The following is a 19732-nucleotide window of genomic DNA, read 5'->3' on the forward strand; positions in this document are numbered from 1 at the left end:
TTCTGCCTGCCCCACTGCCTACTCAGGCCTAATCCTGCCAGTCTTCCATCATGACAAGACATGGGGGCCAAAACTGAGTGAGTGGGATTGCGCCCTGGTGCACAGGGGTCACAGAGCCAAACCTGAAGGGCTTCCAGTCTAAAGGCACAACAGTACTATGTAGACAGTATGAAGACAGACCGATGTATGGTCATGATAGCCAGAACACTGTTTATTAAATAGCTTTTTTACACTCCTGGGCAGACACCCTAGGCTATTTTGTACGTAATGGATAACTCCAGTTGAAACGGTGGTCCTATTGAAGTCGCACAATGTTTTTCACAAGTTAGTTTCATTACTGTTTGTCAGATTTTTTTTTTTTGAGATTTCTTTTGTCCACCTGTAACACAAAAATAACTTGCTTGTTTTGTGGATTAGTGTCATGCAACATTTTAGTTTTCTTTTCAGCTCAAGTAGATATTGCATGAGCTACACAAGAAACACTTTTTTATAGACCCTAGGTGTTTCCTGTAGGTCTCTATCTAAGAGCTGAATAATCAGTCTGACTCTTCGTAAGCCTGATTTTTTTACTCTGATCTGTGAGAGCAGAGCCCTGCACTCATGGGGCGCTCCAGTGACTTTAATGAGTCTCTGTGTGGGTTTAAGGATCTGCCCACATTGATCAGATTACAAAATTGGGGTCTGTTGGTTTGTGACAGAAAGCAGAACCATAGCAAAAAGTGTTATGACTGTAGTAGCAAGGATACTATTAAATGTTCACCGACACTGAGCAACTCTAGTTTGTCTATTCATAGACCAGCTTTTAAAAGTTTGCACCTAAGAAGACGTTCCTATAGATTTTTAAACTGCTTTGATCATTTATCTAACACCTATTTTAAAAAAGACTCCAAGAGCCCTACACAACCCATGATCCACCTAAAGAATCCCCCTGCCCACCAAGGAGAGTTCTACATGTGAAAGAGGAGCCATTATAATGGCCCGAAACAGACATATGCATATAGGGGAGAACCCTGCCCTCACCTCTGCAACTGTAGAGGGCCCTAAATGCAATGGAGCTGATGTGATTTTTGCTTCCTCCCGGTAGTAAAAATCACAGGATTGCTGGCACCCATGCAGGGTTTTCCTGTCCTCTGTATCGTGTGGAGCCTGACTGAGAGCTGGGTGTAGATTGAGGTCATGTCAACTGCAGTGGCATTTGAGGAGGGGCCAAGGGCGGAGTGGAAGACTGGACTGGTATAACCACTGTTACAAATAACATAGAGTAAGGAATCTGGCGCCAGTTCGCCCAAACTCATGAACTTCCAAGTTTAGATTGAACGCTGAGGGGTATGATCAGTGTACGATGTCAATAAACACCTAAGTAAATTCACATGAACTAGAGACATTTTTCTGTACTCCATTTCAATCCTAATATAACTAACAGCTAGAATATAAAAATAATACAGTGATGCATAGTCCAGTGGCAAAAGTATGTGTATTTAAGCTTTCTTCTTCTATGTTTTTCTTAAGCAATACTAGCATTCAAGGAATCAAAGTTTGATTATTATTATTTTTTTAATGTTGACAAAACATCTAGGGCCTAGGATAGATGCTTTTGTACAAATCTAAACAAATAAAATAAAATTAGAGATTGTTGAAATCATTCTGAAGATATAAGAAGCTCATGTTTTAGGGCTTGGGTTAAAATATCCTTTATAATGCATCCTATTAATGTAATGATTACATAATGCGAGAGAAGAGTTTATTGTACATTTTTTCAAAGATGTAGGCTTTTAGCTCAATGGACGGCTTTGTAATTAGCAGCAAGGAGACTAGATGGTCCACATTTAGGAGAGTAATTTGTACGCTAATTGTGTTTGACTGTTTAATTACACTTGCTTACTGTAATTGAGGCCGGATGGTGACCCCTTTACAATAGTTGCTATAGGGCCTGTTGATGATTAAGTGTGATAGTGTCGTAAAGCTTCACACAACTCTCAAGAGGCTGGAATATTTTTAACTATTCCCAAAGATAAGAGAGGAGAAGAAATCTACAAAGAGAAAGGAGAAAGAAGGCTTGATTTGAAGGGAAGAGAAACGGAACAAATACAGGCAACTATTAAAGCCTTTACTAGCCAGTGCTAGTTGGAGGGAGAGAGGAAAAAAAGGAGGATCAGCAGAAAACGTGACAAAAACAAAGAAAGAAATAAAGAAAATCCAGGAGGACAGAGGCAGAAGGAAAGGAAAGAAAATGTAGGACTTTCAAATGGTTCAAAGGAGAGAATCCTACAAAGTAGCAGGATAGAAAAGATATCTGCTAGCCGGTGGGGGATGAGAGACCATTGTAGCAGAAACACGAAGAGATAAAAATGAAAGGGCAGGAGGATGAGAGTAATAGAGATGTGCCCCAGTTTTTAACATATGGCCACAGCAATTTAGCAGCCAGCTGCACACAATTCTGGTGGAGTACCATGAAGTTGCACAACACTGTGTGAGGTTTTAAGGTATGTCAATACAGTATGCACCTCTATGCTGTCTGGAGACACGACATGGTTGTTTGTACTGTGCATCTTTTTACTCCATTCCTAATTAAAAAAACCCAAAAAACCCTTTCCAAATACATCAGTGACAAGAAAAACCCAGCAGTGTGAGTCAGCCCCTTGTGACAGCTGTTACAAGGCTTTAATGAGTTCTCACATCAAGTGGATTATAGTACAGTTTGTAATGAGAAATGGTCTCGGAAGGGTGGAAATATGTGAAGTATTGTCAGGGGCAGGGAGGAATCCTCAGCATTACCTCAGTGACATAGACTGTGGTGAACAGACAAGATCTGACTGCACTATTAGTAATTTGTATTACAGCAGCTTCTAGAAGCCTCATCCAAGATCAGGGCACCACTGTGCTAGGTGCTGTACAAATACAGAGACAGTCCCCTGCCCCAAAGAGTTTTAAATCTAACTAATCCAGACAGACAGAGTGGGAAGAAAAAGAGAAGCAGAGAGAGAGGAAGGTCACGCAGCAGGTCAGTCAGAGAGAGCAGATAGAATCCAGGTTACTTGAGGCCCAGGCCCAGGCCCAACTAAATTAGTCCAAACAAAAAGACCCGCTAATATAACTCAAGGACTGTGTTAAGGTCATGCCTGGCGTGAGACTGAAAATCAATGAATCAACATTGGTGTATTGAAAATTAGGCCTAATTGGTGGACAAAATAACAGGGGAATGGGCCAAACCACCTTCACTCTCTTTTGCGGTTCTTAAAAAAAATGAAACGGGGGGCAAATATGGAAGGAGGTTACTGATACGCTGGCTGATGGAAAGAAGAGGAAGGAGCAAGTTTCACCATCATGGCTGTGACACCAACTGTTTCCTGGGCACCTGGCCCTTCTTTGTCCTAATCCTGAGAGAGATCCTGACATTAGACTGGGCCAGAGAGAGGGACCCAGATGACATCACCACCGCCACCAGCTGCAGCTAAATCCCAAACACCACCTGGGATGTCACACCTCTCCCCAAGTGGGTCCTTTTCCTTTCCGGGGCGGCTCTATGTTTTTTGCCGCCCCAAGCATGGCAGTCAGGCAGTCTTTGGCGGCGTGCCTGCAGGCGGTCCGCTGGTCACGCAGATTCAGCGGCGTTTCTGCGGGTGATCTGCTGGTCCTGCACCTTCAGCGTACCCGCCGCCGAAGCCGCGGGACTGGTGGACCTCCCACAGGCATGCCACCGAAGGCTGCCTGAATGCTGCCCTCACGGCGACTGGTATGCCGCCCTCCTGTGGCTTGCCGCCCCAGGCAGGCGCTTGCTGCGCTGGTGCCTGGAGCCGCCCCTGTTCCTTCCCCACCTTATTTCTTTTCTTTCCCATCCCTCTCCTTTTGCCTTCTGTCTCATAAGAGTCAGGCTCAGATGGCCAAGACTGTATGTTTTGCAACACTGCTGTAAGCCTGTGACCGGAAAAACAGCTAAATCCAGTGCTCTGAACTGCTAATACTGGTACAAGTTTGCCAGATTTCAAAGTGGCTAATAAGAAGATGTGCTTGGCCTGGGTTTTCAGCAGTAAGTTTGCAAGCAAAAGTCAACATCAGAGACAAAAGCTGCATTTTCTATCTTTGTTGTTCTTTTCTCAGCCCCTTGTGTGTTTGGCTTGATTTGTCTTCTGGGAAGTGGGAACAACTACAACAACAACAGCACTTACAACAGTTCCAGCCAATGTCAACTGACTGACCCTCCTGCCAAAGAGAATAGTTATTACCATCTAAGAGACTATCATACCGGGTGTTTCTTTCTAAAATCTCCCTGCAGCCTAAGGGGAAGGAAACAAAGGATGTTGTTAAAACAAAAACCTTACTTAATACTTTACATTTCAAGGGCTTTAATTGTTTTCCTTTTTTTCTGTGCCTTTAATAAAAGGTTAAGGAGATTTTTAATGATGTTTGCCATGGTATTAAGCAGGCTGAGATCTCTGTATACCAAACTCGAACTTTGTTTAACACTGTTTGTTGTTGGACAGTAACAGGGTCTTGTTAATACCTTTGACACTTTGGGCCCATTTATTCCATCTAAATTAATACAACACTCCCCAAGGTCATTGTTACTAGTGTTTGCATATATCTTCTCTAAATTCACCAATGTTGATTAATAGGGTCTCTCTGTCAGACTGTTACGCTGGATGGAAAATCTTCATTTTATTGTCTTGGGGTAGTGCTAATAAGAAATTTTTTTTTTAGACACTGGAAGGATAAAAATTTGTGAGCATTTTGGTAGTTTTAGCAATGGGAAATTCCTACTGAGCATTTCTGTTTGGATCAGAAGAGAGTCCGGAGGAAATTGAAAGAATATATGGCGTAGGCAAACACACACCTGTTTAATTCTAATTTGTTCACGCTATTGGGAAAAGAATTAAAACTGTGACATAATCCATTTTCTACCAGCAGTAATTCATTCATAATATGTACTGCTATTTGAACAGTTTAATAATTTCCAGCACAGGCCAGCTTGTGTGTATATGACTGAGAATTAGAGTCAGGGACAGGACAGACTGAATGGGGAGAGTCACTGCAATAATCCCCTTCCCCAAGAGGTTTGCAGTTTCTGAAAATTACAAGTTTAATTATTGGCACTGGCTGTACATGAAAACGTCTATAACACTATTTCTTTTAAGTACATCTACATTCTATTGTCTCCGGAGCTGGTGACAGTGAGGACAACATGTCGCCACCTTAATCAGATCTGACAGAGCAGTTGGATTGCTGCTTGGTGAATTTCAATAGCTCTGTGTCAGGGCAAAAGGGTGGGGGAAGAGGGAGGATAATCCTGCTGTGTAACTCAAGTGAAGATGTGCTTCTGTATGAAAGGTGCTGTGTAAGGCTGGAAGGATTATGAGTTAGCTGGGATTTCTGTGTCAGTGTCCTAAGCCATTTTATAAATGGAACAGACCATATGATCTAAGTACCATAGAACTGTTTCCCCTAACTACTGACCTGAAGAAGAGCTCGGTGTAAGCTCAAAAGCTTGTCTCTCTCACCAACAGAAGTTGGTCCAATAAAAGATATTACCTCACCTCCTTGTCTCTCCTCTTAACTACAATCAGATATCAAAATCAGGCTGGACAGTGCCATTTTCTGTTACATCAGTTTAGATGCACAAATTTGATTAGCCACAAGAGCCTACTGAAACTTGTCAAGGAAGGGAGTTAATTTAAAAGTGAAACTATAGTACTGTATTCCAGAGAGTAAGATTGTTTTGTTATTAATAGTCTAACCAATAGTGGCCTATGTTAACAATAGGAGGCATTTGGAAAATGTTTCTCTTTTGCATGAAATTATGATTGTTGTTGACAAACTGTAAATCTGAAAAGTTTTTGGCCAAAAAACTGAAAATTTTGCCTGAAACCTTTTGTGTGAGTGTGTGAGTGAAAAGTCAGTTTTCCCTGGAAACCAGCAGATACTTTTTCCTCACTCAAAAATTGTTTAGTCAAAAATCCAATTTTCTATGAAAAATAGTTTTGATAAATTTTCAATCACTGCTATTAAGAATGCGTAATATGCAGTATGGTTCATACATTTTCTACATATCCATATCTATATCTATATTATACATAAACGATAGCGGGTAGAACAGAGAGCAGGTTGAATAGTGTTTGTTGAATATATTTGATGAATTCCACTGGCTTGTGTTGAATAATTTATTCAAAACACTTTTGCAGTATTTCACCAACTCTGTAGCTGATTAGATACAATTCAGCATGATACTTATGAAATTTGTTGAAAAATATTTTCAGCAAATAAATTTTTCTGCTATTCAACCATATCTAACATATATGTGCATTTATTGTAACTGTATATGAAAGATAGTTTTTAAAATGCTCTGTCTAGGAATAGTTAACAGGTTTACAAATCCTTTCCCTGTAACTAGGATTGCCAGTTTTGACCGGAACACCCAGTTGAAAAGGGACCCTGGTGGCTCTGGTCAGCACTGCTGACCGGGCCATTAAAAGTCCAGTTGGTGCAGGGCTGGCAGGCTCCCTATCTGGCTCTACTCAGCTCCCAGAAGCAGCTGGCACGTCCCTCTGGCTCAGGGGGTGGCCATGGGGACTCCGTGCACCCCCTGCCACAAGCGCCGGCTCCGCAGTTCCCATTGGCTGGGAACTGCGGCCAATGGGAGCTGCGGGGGTGCTGCCTGCAGATGGGGGTAGCACACAGAGCCCCCTGGCCGCCTAGGAGCTAGGGGAACATGATGCCGCTTCCTGGGAGCTGCCTGAGGTCAGCGCCACCAGGAGCCTGCACCCCATGCCCCCTCCTGTACCCCAATCTACTGCTGAAGCCCTGAACTCCCTCTCACATCTTGAACCCTCATTTCTGGCCGCACCTCCAGATGGAGCCCTCACCCCCTCCCATACCCCCAACCCATCCCTGAGCCCCCTCCTGCACCCCAAACGCCTCATCCCTGGCTCCACCCCAGAGCCCGCATCTGTAACCCTCTCCCCCTGTAAATAGGAAGAGCATGTTTATCTATGCATGTGTGTTACAGTAGGTACTGAATTACTATGCATTATACTTCAATTATTTTATTAAATCAACTGAGAGTAGCAAGAGTGTTATTAATCTACCCATTGTAAATAGGTGTAATTAAACAAAGCACCCAATATTTTGATTTACAGGCATTTACTACTTCAGAGAACATCCTGATCCAAAGTATTGGTCATATTGTGCTTCTTCCCCCCTCCCCGTTCTGTTTGGCAATTCTTGCATTTGACTACTATGGAATATAGAGTTTTCTTTTAACTCCTCTATTGTAACAAAATCCCTCTCAAATACAAGAAATTGAGACAGCTGATATTTACATTTTTCATTTCAACACATCCATTCTTGCTTCTCATCTTTAGATTAAAAGGAATGTTCACAGATAAAAATAATGAATTACAAATAACACAACTGGCTTGGTTTCCAGAACTGGTGTACCCTGCACATTCATTTGAAATTTATCACAGTCTTGACAGTCACTGAGTTTATGATACTGTCCATCACTGTGTTACTAGTAGTTAACTGGAGGTTTAAGTATTGGTCTAAAATAAGCAGTTGGTTCTAGAAAATCTGGAACACGCCTCTTATGGGGAAGATTGGCATGTTAAACCTGGAGACTTTGATTAGTACCAAAAAACTGCAGATCCTTTTTTGGATTATGCTGAAAAAGACCAGCAAGCACCTCACATGCCTGTTTTAGGCTGGTTAAAAATTCCTTCTCTACATCATATTTTTTTTCTTTTTACATACCAGGGACATCTCCCATACTTCTGTTCTTTTACATTGGTTTAACTGCAAAGAAAGCATTGCTTATGCATGCCTTTTGTTGTATAGCGGGTACTAAATGTTGTATGTAAACTGGGTTTTGGATCATGTATAGCCCTTTCCTTTTTCTAAGTTTTGGTTTTTGTTCTGTAAAACCAGTTGCTGCTGATACATGTGACTCAACTATATTTCATTGTATCACAATAATTCCTTAAAACAAATGTGGCTTCATATTTGTAAAAGTCTCTTTTCTTGTATTTGTGCAGGTGTTTCTATATTTCTTAAAACTGAAATACATCTTTAAAAAATGAAGCAAATGATCCATTTCTCTAGGAATATGTGTATAGACCAGTCTGCAGATGAAAAAAAATAATTGGAGATGTGTAGGGGATGGTGGAGTGAGTTCAAGGAGCCTAAATAAATGGCTAGCTGCTGTACTGGGGTGTGTACGTAAGTGCACTTGTAAAAAAACAAACAAACCAAACACAGATATTCCCCCTATGTGATATAGCTATTCTGGATTGATGGCAATCACTCCGTAGTTAAGGTTGCAACTGAGTTTCCAGTATCATTTTGTTTGTACTTGGTATTTGTATGGCTTGCCTGACTGGGTGTTGGCTTTGGAGTGTGTTGGGGAGTACACTAGCACAGCTCTGCCTTAGGATACTTTCTCTGTTTCCTTTCCTCTCCCCTGCCATACCTTGCATGGTCAGGTTATTTGTCTTTTCTCACTCAGCTTGTGTTTTTATGCAATTACAAGTTCTCTTTTCTTTGATTTCTTTTGTCTCAGACCAATACACCAAAGCCATCAGGTAGTCAGTTACGCCCTGATTCAGCTTGGTACGTAAGCATGTGAGTAACTTTAAGCAGGTGAATAGTCCCAAAGTTATGCATGTACTTAAGTACCTTACTGAATCAGGGCTTTAGTTTGCAGGGCTAGGAGCTGTGCTATTTCAGACCACACCACGTGTAACTGTTTCTCTTCTCTTTCATATAATTGGGAGGGGGCTCATTTTATTTCCTTTCTGCTTCGAATTGTGACTTTTTTTTCTGGATTATACACATAAATGGACTAAAATAAATGGAAATTGGCATTTCCTTCTTCTCAGGGTTACAGCAACAAAGCGTAATGCACCACATAGGCCTGTTATCTGCTTTCCTCACTGTTGTTATGGATTTCATGCCATTTTAATAAAAAGGCTGTTTCCAAATCTGAGCAAATCAGAACGTCAGACCCTCTGATATTCATCTAAATGCCGATCCTGTGCACACCCCTGGTGACTATCACAGTGAGTTTGAGAGAAACAGAGTTAGAAATGAAAGTTAGCTTACACAGTCACCTCTGGAACATCCTAACTGCAAACAAGGATGTTTGATTAATATGAAATAATAATCTTTATCGAAATGTGTAAATTGCTTGGGGGAAATATCTGTATACAGTATGAGGTGTATAAGTGGACCTTTTTGAGAAATACATATTTTAAAGGGTTTTCATATAGGAATTGGATCCATTTTTCATTCTCCTTTTAGAGAAAACAGTCTGTGTGAAGCATCTGAACAGTTTATTTAAATGGTAAATTGGAGGTGCTTCCTGTAAATTAGTTTATTACAGTATCTGGGTTGCTCATAAACTCTGGGACTGATGGCTGAGGACTTGTTAGCACAGAATATGGTTATTGATCAGTTAAAAGTGGTTATATTGCAATGTGCTGCTCTTGGCCCTCTCACTCTAAACTCTGATTTGCCATTCTAGGCCTTAGACTGGTCCATCTGTATTACGCCCACAGCAAACATGGCTGCCTCAGTTTCTGCCCCCTCCTCACCCAACCAGTCTTATCTTCTTAATATTTCCCCTCCTCTGCTTTGCTTTTTGAGGAAGATTCTCTTTCCTTCACTAAGAGAAATTACCACACAGTTATTGTACAACCCAGATTCCCACCCTTCCTCTTCAAGCCAATCAGATTGCAGAGAATTGTGAAACTACCCGTACGCTCTTGACTTTATTTAAGAGATTCTCCTCTTCCTCCTTCACATTTTATTTTGAGTCTTTATTTAAGGGAAACATATCAAGCCAAGTGAAACTAAAACAGAGGTTCCTTTGTCCCTTTGAATGTTAAAGTACAAGTTTTCCCTCTTCACTAGCATTAGGTTTATAATGAATGGTAATAAACACTGTATAGATACAGATCTTGAATTTTCCTGGCGTGTAGGGTACTGAGCAAGGAGACAACTCACAGCAAAATGTTTCCATTTGAAGCATGGATTTAAATATGCCAGAGTACTACTGCATTTGGACAACCTTCTAAATAGCAGAAACAAGTGCTCATGGGGCTACAGAAATTATTTTCCTTCCTTTAGGGACCCCCAGAAAGGGGACCTATGCTGTATTGTGTGCTTTTAAAATGTAAAGTGCAATACAGATATACTTATTACTGTAGAATGGAAGTAAGGCCTCAGAATGCCCCAGAGAAGAATATTGGAAAAAACTTGAATCTAATATTGCTTCAGTCTGCTCCATGCATTCTCTATGATATGTGCACTATAGGAAAAATGAGGCAGTGGAGAAGGAATCTCAGTACTGAAATGAGTCTTTAGGGACCTTAGTTTAGACCAGCCATTGATCCTTATCACCTAGCTCTTAACACATGCACTGCATTTACTGATAATATGCCATTAGCTCAAAATACTAAATTATTTCATTATGCTGTGAAGTGCACAGCAGTCTGAATAAACAAACAGCTTCACCCATCCTGTTTCCTCCATAAAAGGTAGCCAGGGGAGATAGGGCAATGGAAAATTCAATCGAGTTAAAAGATGAGACAAATCTCTTCCACTGTCCATTTTATGCAGAATTTTTTACATGAAAATAAACCTGGTGAGCCTCTCACTCACCCTAGCATAAATCTGGAGTAAAACTGGGGTATGACGAAAACCAGGCCTTGTTTGTCCAGTGTTCTATCAGAGATACTGCTTATCATGTGGCATAATGTTCAAAGACACTATTCAACTAAAACTGTTTTGTCATTCAAATGAAAGGAAAGGTATTTGGATTGTGTTTAGTAGAATGCCATGACAATTCACTATAAACATGGTATGTATAACTTAGACCTAAAACCAAAATCCTGACACTTGTGGATGCATGTGAATAGACGATCCATGGCTCTTTTCACTAGGGTGGTAGTGATAAAATCTGATGTCCTAAAACAAAAACCCCACAGTTGGTTAACGTTCTGTCCACCTAAATTCCCTCTGTGTTATGCCAGGATGCTATAATTGAGTGACCACAAGCCAGAGACTCTGAGCTCTAGAATTGCCTTTACCACTGACTTGCTTTGTGACAGTAAATCTAAACCCTGTCTCGCATTTGGCTTCAAACCCAAAGCCTGAACCTTAGCCCAAACTCAATCCAGATTCTATTTTGAATGCTGCCCTCAGCCTCTCTGATTAGCATTGCTGTAGTTTGTGTTAAACTGTTATGTAGTGACTCCTTTGGTCTCCATACTCCCCTTCCTTCTGCACTGTGGAGGGGAGCAAAAGAGAAAAGGTCTGCCCAGATGAGAACTAAAGAAGGGTACTGAGTGGTGACCGCACCATCTGCTCCCCCTTAGAAGCTCACAGAATACTTCCACATTGGCACCGCTCAACTGGGATCTGTGGTGAGGCATGTAGGAGGGGGGGGGGAAGGGATGCAGCTGGGGAGCAGCCAGTCTACATAGCATGTTCCCCTGAGCATATTTAGATCGACAGTTCCTCCATAACTTCTCCCCACTCTAGGGGCATGGCTGAGGAAAGTGCAGGCCTGGGTGAGGGATCTAATGGTATCATAGACTTTAACATAGCTGTACTGCCAGAGAGATCTAGAGGGCAATGTGGAGCATCCTGCTCTCCTAGCAGATGCCGTAAGATCCAGGGGTTTAAGCCCTGCATTTCCTACAGTGCCAGTATATCTCTGAGATTTCCAGGCCAGTCCTTCTGCACCTCTCTGAGGCCTCAAACATCCCTCGCTTGAGGGGAGCATACCTCAGAAATGGTGTATTTTGTCTTGCAAAATTCTCTGAATCACTGAGAGGCTTAGTTCTTAACAGGACTCCACAGGGAGAGAAGAAGCAATGACTTGTGCCTGTGTTTTTAGAGAGAGGGTAGGATTTGGGGAAGAGCTGTGTTGTACATGATGGTATATTACTGGTGGCTACAGCAACTTAATGTCAGTCTCTTTGCTCTGAGCCCTAAAGCCCTTCTGGTTCCCAAGAACAGGTGTATGAAGAGAAGCTGCTCCAATGTGCCTTAGACCACACACTGCTTACAAGAATCTTGTATTGAATTTCCTCACTGGATTTCTTATTGTCTGAGTCTGGCGCTTTTCCAGTTGTCTCTAAGATAGAACTAGTTAGATCTCATTATAACTCAGATGTGATAAAAATCACACTGGGATTTTTCAGGGGACTGCTTCTAATGGGATGATAGTATGCCTGCTTAAAAAATAAAGGTCACATGGAATTTTACTAAGCAATCTAAACTCACCTTGTTGTTGTGTTACAGAGACTTTGACAGCTGTCCTGCTGCTCACTCAGGGGCAAAACTCTCTCCCATCTCTGCTTTGGAGCCTGCTGACCCCACTAGAATCAATGCAGTTGAAATTCACAGATCCTGGCTTAAAACTTTGTGAAGTGCAAAAACTTTGTGCAGTCCACTGCAGTCAGGACTCAACTCCACAGCTGCATCTAGCAGAGCACAGCTCTGAGGAGGTCCCTGTGCCTCAGCTGGGAGAAGGGCTTAGAGGCCTGGGATGGATGGAAGGAGGGGGCAGAGGTGGTAGATCCACAACTGCAGGGGAGGAGGAGGGCTACTGCAGCTCTAGCCTTAGGGTGTAAGTAGAATTCTTTCCTGACCCCTGCACAACTCCCTAGTGCCAAGCTTGGTTACTTGGGCCGTGTGCTTAGATGAGGATTGGCCCTTGGATGGGCTATTGAGACAGTAGCTGTAATAGTCTCACTTTTCTTTCTTTTTCTTCTTTGTATTATAGGTGCATTTTTCTTCCAGTTATAAAGAGGACTGGCTCCCAAGAAACCCGTATGAGTGAGGCCCCACTCTGCAATGGAATCCTGGCCCACCCTGGCCTGGGTTCTGCTACTTAGCCTGATCGCTGACTGTCTGAAAGCAGTTCAACCTAGAGACTTTACAGTGAAAGATATTATCTACCTTCATCCTTCAAGTAAGATTCATTTCACATGCTTAAAATAGGATGTCACTGGGCCAAGGCGTAGAGAAAAAGCCCTGAATTCAGACAGCAGAAACATTGGGTAGTTTAAGGAGTATGTAGCTTTTTCTAAAGTGAGCCTCTGCACTACAGAAAGTTAGTTATTCAGATAGAAAGGAAGTATGGTTTATATGTGTGGACACACAATATACTTTGTGTCAGAAGAATATTTCTTGGTCAGTTTACATGACAAGAAACAATTAAAAGCCAAACTACCTGTGCTATTGAAATGATATAATAAAGCTGACCAGACAGGTATCTTCAGGGATCTTCTAGGTCACCCAGCTCAATGTATTTTTAGGGCTTGATCCATCTGGGGTTCAGATGAAAGCTCTGCCATAGCAGCGCTGAACAACTGGCAGGATGGATGAACCTGGTATTTTTTTACTGACAGTCTAATAAAGTGAAGTAAGCTACCAGGATTGGCATTACAGACTAATGGGATGGCAAATACACTTTGGCTAGTACATGTCATGAGGCACTGAGCAGTTGGCCTTGGGATACTGTTCTCCAATAAATGTAGGACACATTTTTCTAGCAGCATCTGATCATCCTGGCTGTCTCTGCTCTGTTTCGCTAAGTGCAGCTCTTTAGCACACTCAAATAACTCACTACTCTTGGTAGTGAAAACAGCTGCTAACACATCATTGGCATTCACTGCTCATGTTGTGGTTCCACTCTCGCTGGCCCTGACACACCCATTTTATCCCCTGCTCACCATGTCTCCATTCAGTATGGCAGTGGAGATTTGCTTACATTGCTGAACATCTCTCTGTATTATAATGAGTACTGTGCGGAAGCCTCCCTACCTAGATGTGGAATAAATGCGAGTGCCAGGTGCTAGTTCTTGGTTCTCTACATTTATTTCAGCAGTGCTCAACAGGCTGCCAGGTCTGGGCCATAAGTACCCAGGATTTGGCAAAGGGGATTAATGAGGAAGCTTTCTTATAATATGAAGCGGTCCTCAAAGCTTACGGAGTATCTCATTCCCCACTCTAGCATTGCACCGATGTTTCAATTCTACAGATTGTTAGGACAATTATTTCTTTTTACTAATGTGTGTAAACAGCAGACAGCTGAGCTAAGTGTAATTCAATTTTATAGGCAACTTTTGTCCTTTGTGATAGACTCGCGGAAATAAAAACACAACTTACAGCGCTCAGGAAAGGTGCCACATTGACAGCCCTGGAGATTGAAGTCGATTGTTGATCACAGAACAGGTACAACCCAGGCAGCAGCAGTAGATGCCTGTTAATGTGGCCGTGCCTATAGACCTCAACCTTGTGAAGGCTCTGTCCTTCATCAAGGCCTGGGCTAAAACCTGTTAAGTCAATGGAAAGAGTCAGTGGCTTTGGATTAGGCCTTCAGTCTTTGAGTTCTCTACTAAGAGCTCTCTGCCAACACTAGTGCCAGCTGTGATGGATTTTATTTATTTTTGGTGGCATGGACACCTGTCCACCAGGAAATGGTTTAAAATCACTAATTTATTTCACAGAGGCCAGGGAACAGCTGTCAGATGGCAATGACTCTGTTACCATTGACCAAGCCCCACTGAAAGCATTCAGCTAGAGCTGAAAGGCTGTTATCTCTGCAGTCTCCTCAGCCACTAAGTTGTTAATTTTCTGAGCCTCTGTTTTTTTTTTTGATTGATTAAATGGGGTGAAGCTCATAGAGCTTGAGATTTTGTGAACTTCTTTCATGGGTTCTGGCACTAGTCTGAGACTGCAGTCCTTCTGCCCACATAATTTAAATCCATTTCCCCCAAGGATGAGTCATTCAGAATAATAAGCCAGATCCTCAAGTGGTGTCAGTAGGCATAGACTCAGTGAAGTCAGTGGAGCTATGCCAATTTACACCAGCTAAAGGTCTGTTCCAATATCTGTCTAGCTAAAGGGAAGCCTATGTATTAGGAGCTAGAGGTGACTGAAAATCCCAAACATTTTCAGGTTTCTTTTAATCAAAAGTTGAATTTTGAACAAAAACTATTATTGACAAATTTAAAAAAAATTCAACCAGCTGTTTGGGGCAGAAGGGGGCTAGACTGGCATTAGAGGTGCCCAATTTAAAACTCAGTTGTGCAGATCTTACTTATTGTGGTGAGCAATTATTTAATCTTTGTGATTATTCATTTAAGTGCTAACTGACATGAGCAAAGCCTGCACAACCAAGTCCTTAAGTCATTTCGTTTAGATACCAATATAAGATGCTGCATGTATTTTTTTCATTAGCTTCTGACCAGTCTCATTGTATTTGTTTTCATTCTGCCTGCTCTGTGTTCCTTTTTCACTCACCCGACTTTCTCCCTCTCTGCACCTTCCCCCCACCCCCTCTCTGCTAAATGGAATCTGATGGTGTTCAACTTTGAGAGTCAAACTTTTGAACCCACATGTTCTAGTGGGTTTGAAATTAGGCAAAATGTGTTTGCACACCCCTAAAACGAACATCTTTGTTGGAGAAATGTAGCCTTTTTTTTTTTTAGTGTATGCTGAACAAAGACTAAATCTCCGCAGTAGTCTTCCAAAGAAAGCTGGTACAAAGTGAACCATTGCTGACCAAGGGAGTTAATGGATGGATAATGTTACAGGCAGTTACGGGGCATTGTGAGGTTTTTTTTTTCTTTAGAATCGCCCTTTCCTGAGGGACTGAGGCCTTATGTCCCGAAACACAGTCTACTGAGCTTATTAACTTCTGTGATCAAGAGCCAAATGAGATTCACTCACAGCTGTGGCAACAACTGTTTGAAACTTTATTTTCTCCAGTAGCGCTTTGAAGATAAAGAAAAGACCATGCATCTCAGGAACTTCCACAGTCTGTCCTTTTTGTTCACCTTTTTGTTCTGTTTTATCAGATATGGTATTAGTTAATGGTCTACTACAAGAAGCAATGTTCACACACATGCATCTCGCCACACATGTCTCTGTTGTCAAGAAGCTACTTCCAGAGACCCCTTCCAGCCTTTTGAATATCCAGAGGAGCCATTTCCTTTTTACTATTTAAAATAAAACCTCCAATCCCTGGACACTTGTTATGAGATGAATATGTTTTGGGATGCTGGCCTGAAGACAGCCATAAAGAAGAGTTTGGAGGACTTTTGTGCTCTCAGTTGGGTTGTTTGCCAAAATTGAATTAATAATAATTTGATAGGCAGATTTGTATTTTGTCTATAGAGGAGAAAATCTATATTTTGTGACAGTCTCTGCTAATACAAATTGGCTTATCTTTTAATTTCAGAAGATTACATCTGGTCAGGTGCAATGTAATACTTTGTGTCCAACAAAAACGAAGTTTAACACAGCACTTACCTAGACCTTTGCAAATCAGTGAGATACCGATTGTCTTAAACCTGCTTCTTAAACACTCTACTTTAAACATATACATCGCTCAGCCTTACAGAACTATCATGAACATTTTTCAGTCCATGCACAAACTCTATTCAGCTGCTCTTCCAGTGATTATGGAGTTAAGGAAGAAGTGAATAATGTTTTATTCACCCACTAAAAATTGCTACTTGCCCTCTGGAGCAGGCAAGTAGAATTTTGCAAGGTTGGCATAACTGGTGAAGTTCACCCATGTTGCAAAGGGCCCAGTGGAAGGCTTTCTTAAACCATACAAGCTCTTTGGGCTTTGGGACAGACCAACCATTCAGAGATGCATACCAGCTCCATATAGGCTGGTATTCAAAGGACATTTGAGATCCAGGGACTGGCCACAGGTTGTTGATTCAGGGGCCCCAAACACTTCTATATAGGATGTGCAATGGTTACTGCACTAGTCTTTGGACTGGAACAGTGGCTGTAGAGGTGTTGTACTGAATCTTGCGTTTGGTTGCTTGAAATGAGATGGAGTGAAATTAATTTCGACTATCCACATTTTATTGTCCCCTACAATGCCTTGGCTTTGTGCCAACTGTAAATTTCACCTATTGTTCTCTTGTTAGTTTCTGGGCATTGTACTGAGAGATGGCAACATCTGGAAAAATCCATTTACTTGGATTAATTTAGGATGTATTGCAGAAATCTTGCCAAGAGAGCACTTTAAAACTGTTTCACATTTGGCTAAAGAACTTGTACTCAAGCAGATTATTGATAGCTGGAGGTTCAGCAAATTGGTATTTTTTTTCATTTGGGAGATCAATCAGCATTCAAAAGTGTGAGTGTATTTCCTCTGTGAGGCAGATCTCAGAAGTATTTAGTCCAGCTGACATTTCATTAACAACGGTGATGGAGTAACAGTATTGAATATTGCTGTGAAATAATATGTGCTACAGAGAATGAGCAAGTGCGGTTATGGGACTCAATCCCATACCTCTTATTCAGATGAAACTCCCCTTGAGGTCAGCTATGGGCAGTTTTCCTGAGTAATGACTGTTTTACTGGGCCCTTGTACTTATATATAAATGCTCTTCCTGGGTTAGAGAATTTTAAAATCCAGGACAATTTATGATGGGGTTCAGGTGCACATATCAAGCAGCAAATACATTTTAAAAAAAGAGTATTACCATGGTGCCTTTAAAAAGCATGGTACAGACTGGCTAAATGATCATCAGTTTAAATGAATTTTGTTTACATTTTTCAGCCACACCATATCCTGGTGGATTTAAATGTTTCACCTGTGAAAAGGCAGCAGACAATTATGAATGCAACCGATGGGCTCCAGATATCTATTGTCCAAAAGGTAAATTAGCTCCATGCTATCTGTTTAGATTAAATCTATGTTAAGGAAATGCCTCAATATTCCCATTTAAGTGATAACATGCACAGGTATCCAATACCCGCCATTACTGGAGGCTTTTAAGAACAGGTTGGACAAACACCTGTCAGGGATGATCTAGGTATCCTTAATCCTGCCTCAGCACAGGGTGATGGACTAGCTGACCTCTCGAGGTCCCTTCCAGCCCTACATTTCAAAGATCCTATGATTTTCATTATTCTTCAAGAGTATTTGAATTCAGGTGATGGTTATTCACACCCATAAGCCTCAATTACTGTGAGTAAGATTGGTGGATGATACAAATGATCGATCCAACCCTCACACTTCCCTTTGCAGTAGTTACGTTTAGAGCTTTAATCTACCCCACATTCTATCAGAGCTGAAACAGAAATTACGTTTCAGTGGGACTTCGGCTCCCAAGTATGTACGTCACTTTTAGAAATGGGACTGTGGTGAGATGTTCACCCCACACCAGCCCTGAAGGGGTTATGTTGGTGCAGATGGGGCTAATTAACCTTATAGGCCACACCTGGTGGAGAGTCTGGCATAGCTGGAAATGAGTAATGGCTGATAAAGCCCAGCTGGGAGAGAAGTTCCTAGCAGAAAGGGGCTGCAGTGTGGAAGCTGTCAGTCACACTCTGGGCTTGGGGGGAGGGGAGGAGGAAACCAAGGCTATGTCTACACTACGGACTGTACAGCAGCACAGCCGTGTAGCTGCTCTATGCTGACAGGAGCGTTTTCTCCTGCTGGCATAATTAAACCACCCCCAACAAGTGGTGGGAGAGCATCTCCCACCAACATAGCGCTGTCAGTGAAACTTATGTCGGTGAGGGGGATGTTTGTGTCAACCCCCCTGGACCAACAATAGTTTTGCCAACAAAAGGGCCAGTGTTGACAAAGCCCTAGGGAGTGAGGGAAGCCCTGGGATCCTCGACCTGAGGGAAGGGTCCAGTTAGAAAGGTGGAGACAAAAGCCTGTGGGAGGTGGGATAGTAAGCACCCAGGGAAAGAGCAGCAAGATTAGAGATTATGCAGACCATGGCTGGAACCTGAAGTAGTGGGTGGGCCTGGGTGCCAGGGGAAGTGGCACAGAACCTGGCCTTGGACCAGAAGACTCTCTGGAATGGCATGAAATTTAACAGAATCCTGTTTGGAGAGCATGGAAAATATTTATTAATTTGCAAATGAAGCTTCTATATTCTGCTGCATTCCTTTAGGACACCAGGGAGCAGCACTAAAAAACCCACAAAAACACTGGGAGGAAAAGTTTGGTTTCATACAAGGAAAAAGAACCAGTCTTGAGTTGTTGGGAGACGGGAGCGTTATCATCCACCAGCTTGTATATAATGAGAGAACAGTGAGCATAATTCTCCTCATAATGGCAAAACTCCCATAGAAAAATCAACTAACATAAATTTGAATCAAACTAAAGCAGCTGAGATCTGGAGACCAGTTTTGGTCAGGTAGTAGAAATGATTTCCTAGTTAGAGATAGTTGTGAGAATCTTTGAATCAAAGGTATATTCCGCCTTTTGGAAAACTATTTATTTTTTTTAAATCTTGCCTCATTTCTAATTGTTCCTGTTGGCCTAGCATTGAGCACAGCGCAGAATCCCAGATCTGAATCCCTCAGAAATTTTGAAGTGTTTCAAATCCTGACAGAGATTCAAATTCTATGGGTGCCCTTCTCTGCTTTTTACCTTCTCTTCATTCATTTTCTCTTCCATGCTCTGAATGTCTCTCCTAATTCTCTCAATTAATTACTTCCTGCTTTCATCTTTCATTTCTTGCCCACACTGACATCCTTTATATAATGTCGCCTTCATGCTCCATTTGTCTCTCATTGTTGCTCTTCCTCATTTTGTCTTGTGTTTCTGTGTGTTGGGAGAAATCCTTCGAGCCTTGGTGGGGCCATGCAGTCCCATAGTTAGCCTGCCTAGAATGGGGAGCAGAGAGTGGGCTGTGAAGAGATACAAGGGGACTGTGTACTACCTGTGCACTATAAGCAG

The 19732-nt window shown here is 41.9% G+C and overlaps 1 protein-coding gene across 2 annotated transcripts in view; it reads left to right on the forward strand.

Moving 5' to 3' along the window:
* The window catches only part of LYPD6 (LY6/PLAUR domain containing 6), a 66080-nt gene that overhangs the window by 32190 nt on the left and 14158 nt on the right, over positions 1-19732 (forward strand). For both annotated transcript variants that reach the window (XM_045032327.1, XM_045032326.1), the window contains exons 3-4: positions 12782-12970; positions 17591-17689. In XM_045032327.1, the coding sequence (XP_044888262.1) occupies positions 12853-12970; positions 17591-17689 (217 nt within the window). In that variant the 5' untranslated portion in view covers positions 12782-12852. The remainder of the gene's footprint in view (positions 1-12781; positions 12971-17590; positions 17690-19732) is intronic.

Source organism: Mauremys mutica, chromosome 10 (genome assembly GCF_020497125.1).
Source record: "Mauremys mutica isolate MM-2020 ecotype Southern chromosome 10, ASM2049712v1, whole genome shotgun sequence".
Lineage (NCBI taxonomy): Eukaryota > Metazoa > Chordata > Testudines > Geoemydidae > Mauremys > Mauremys mutica.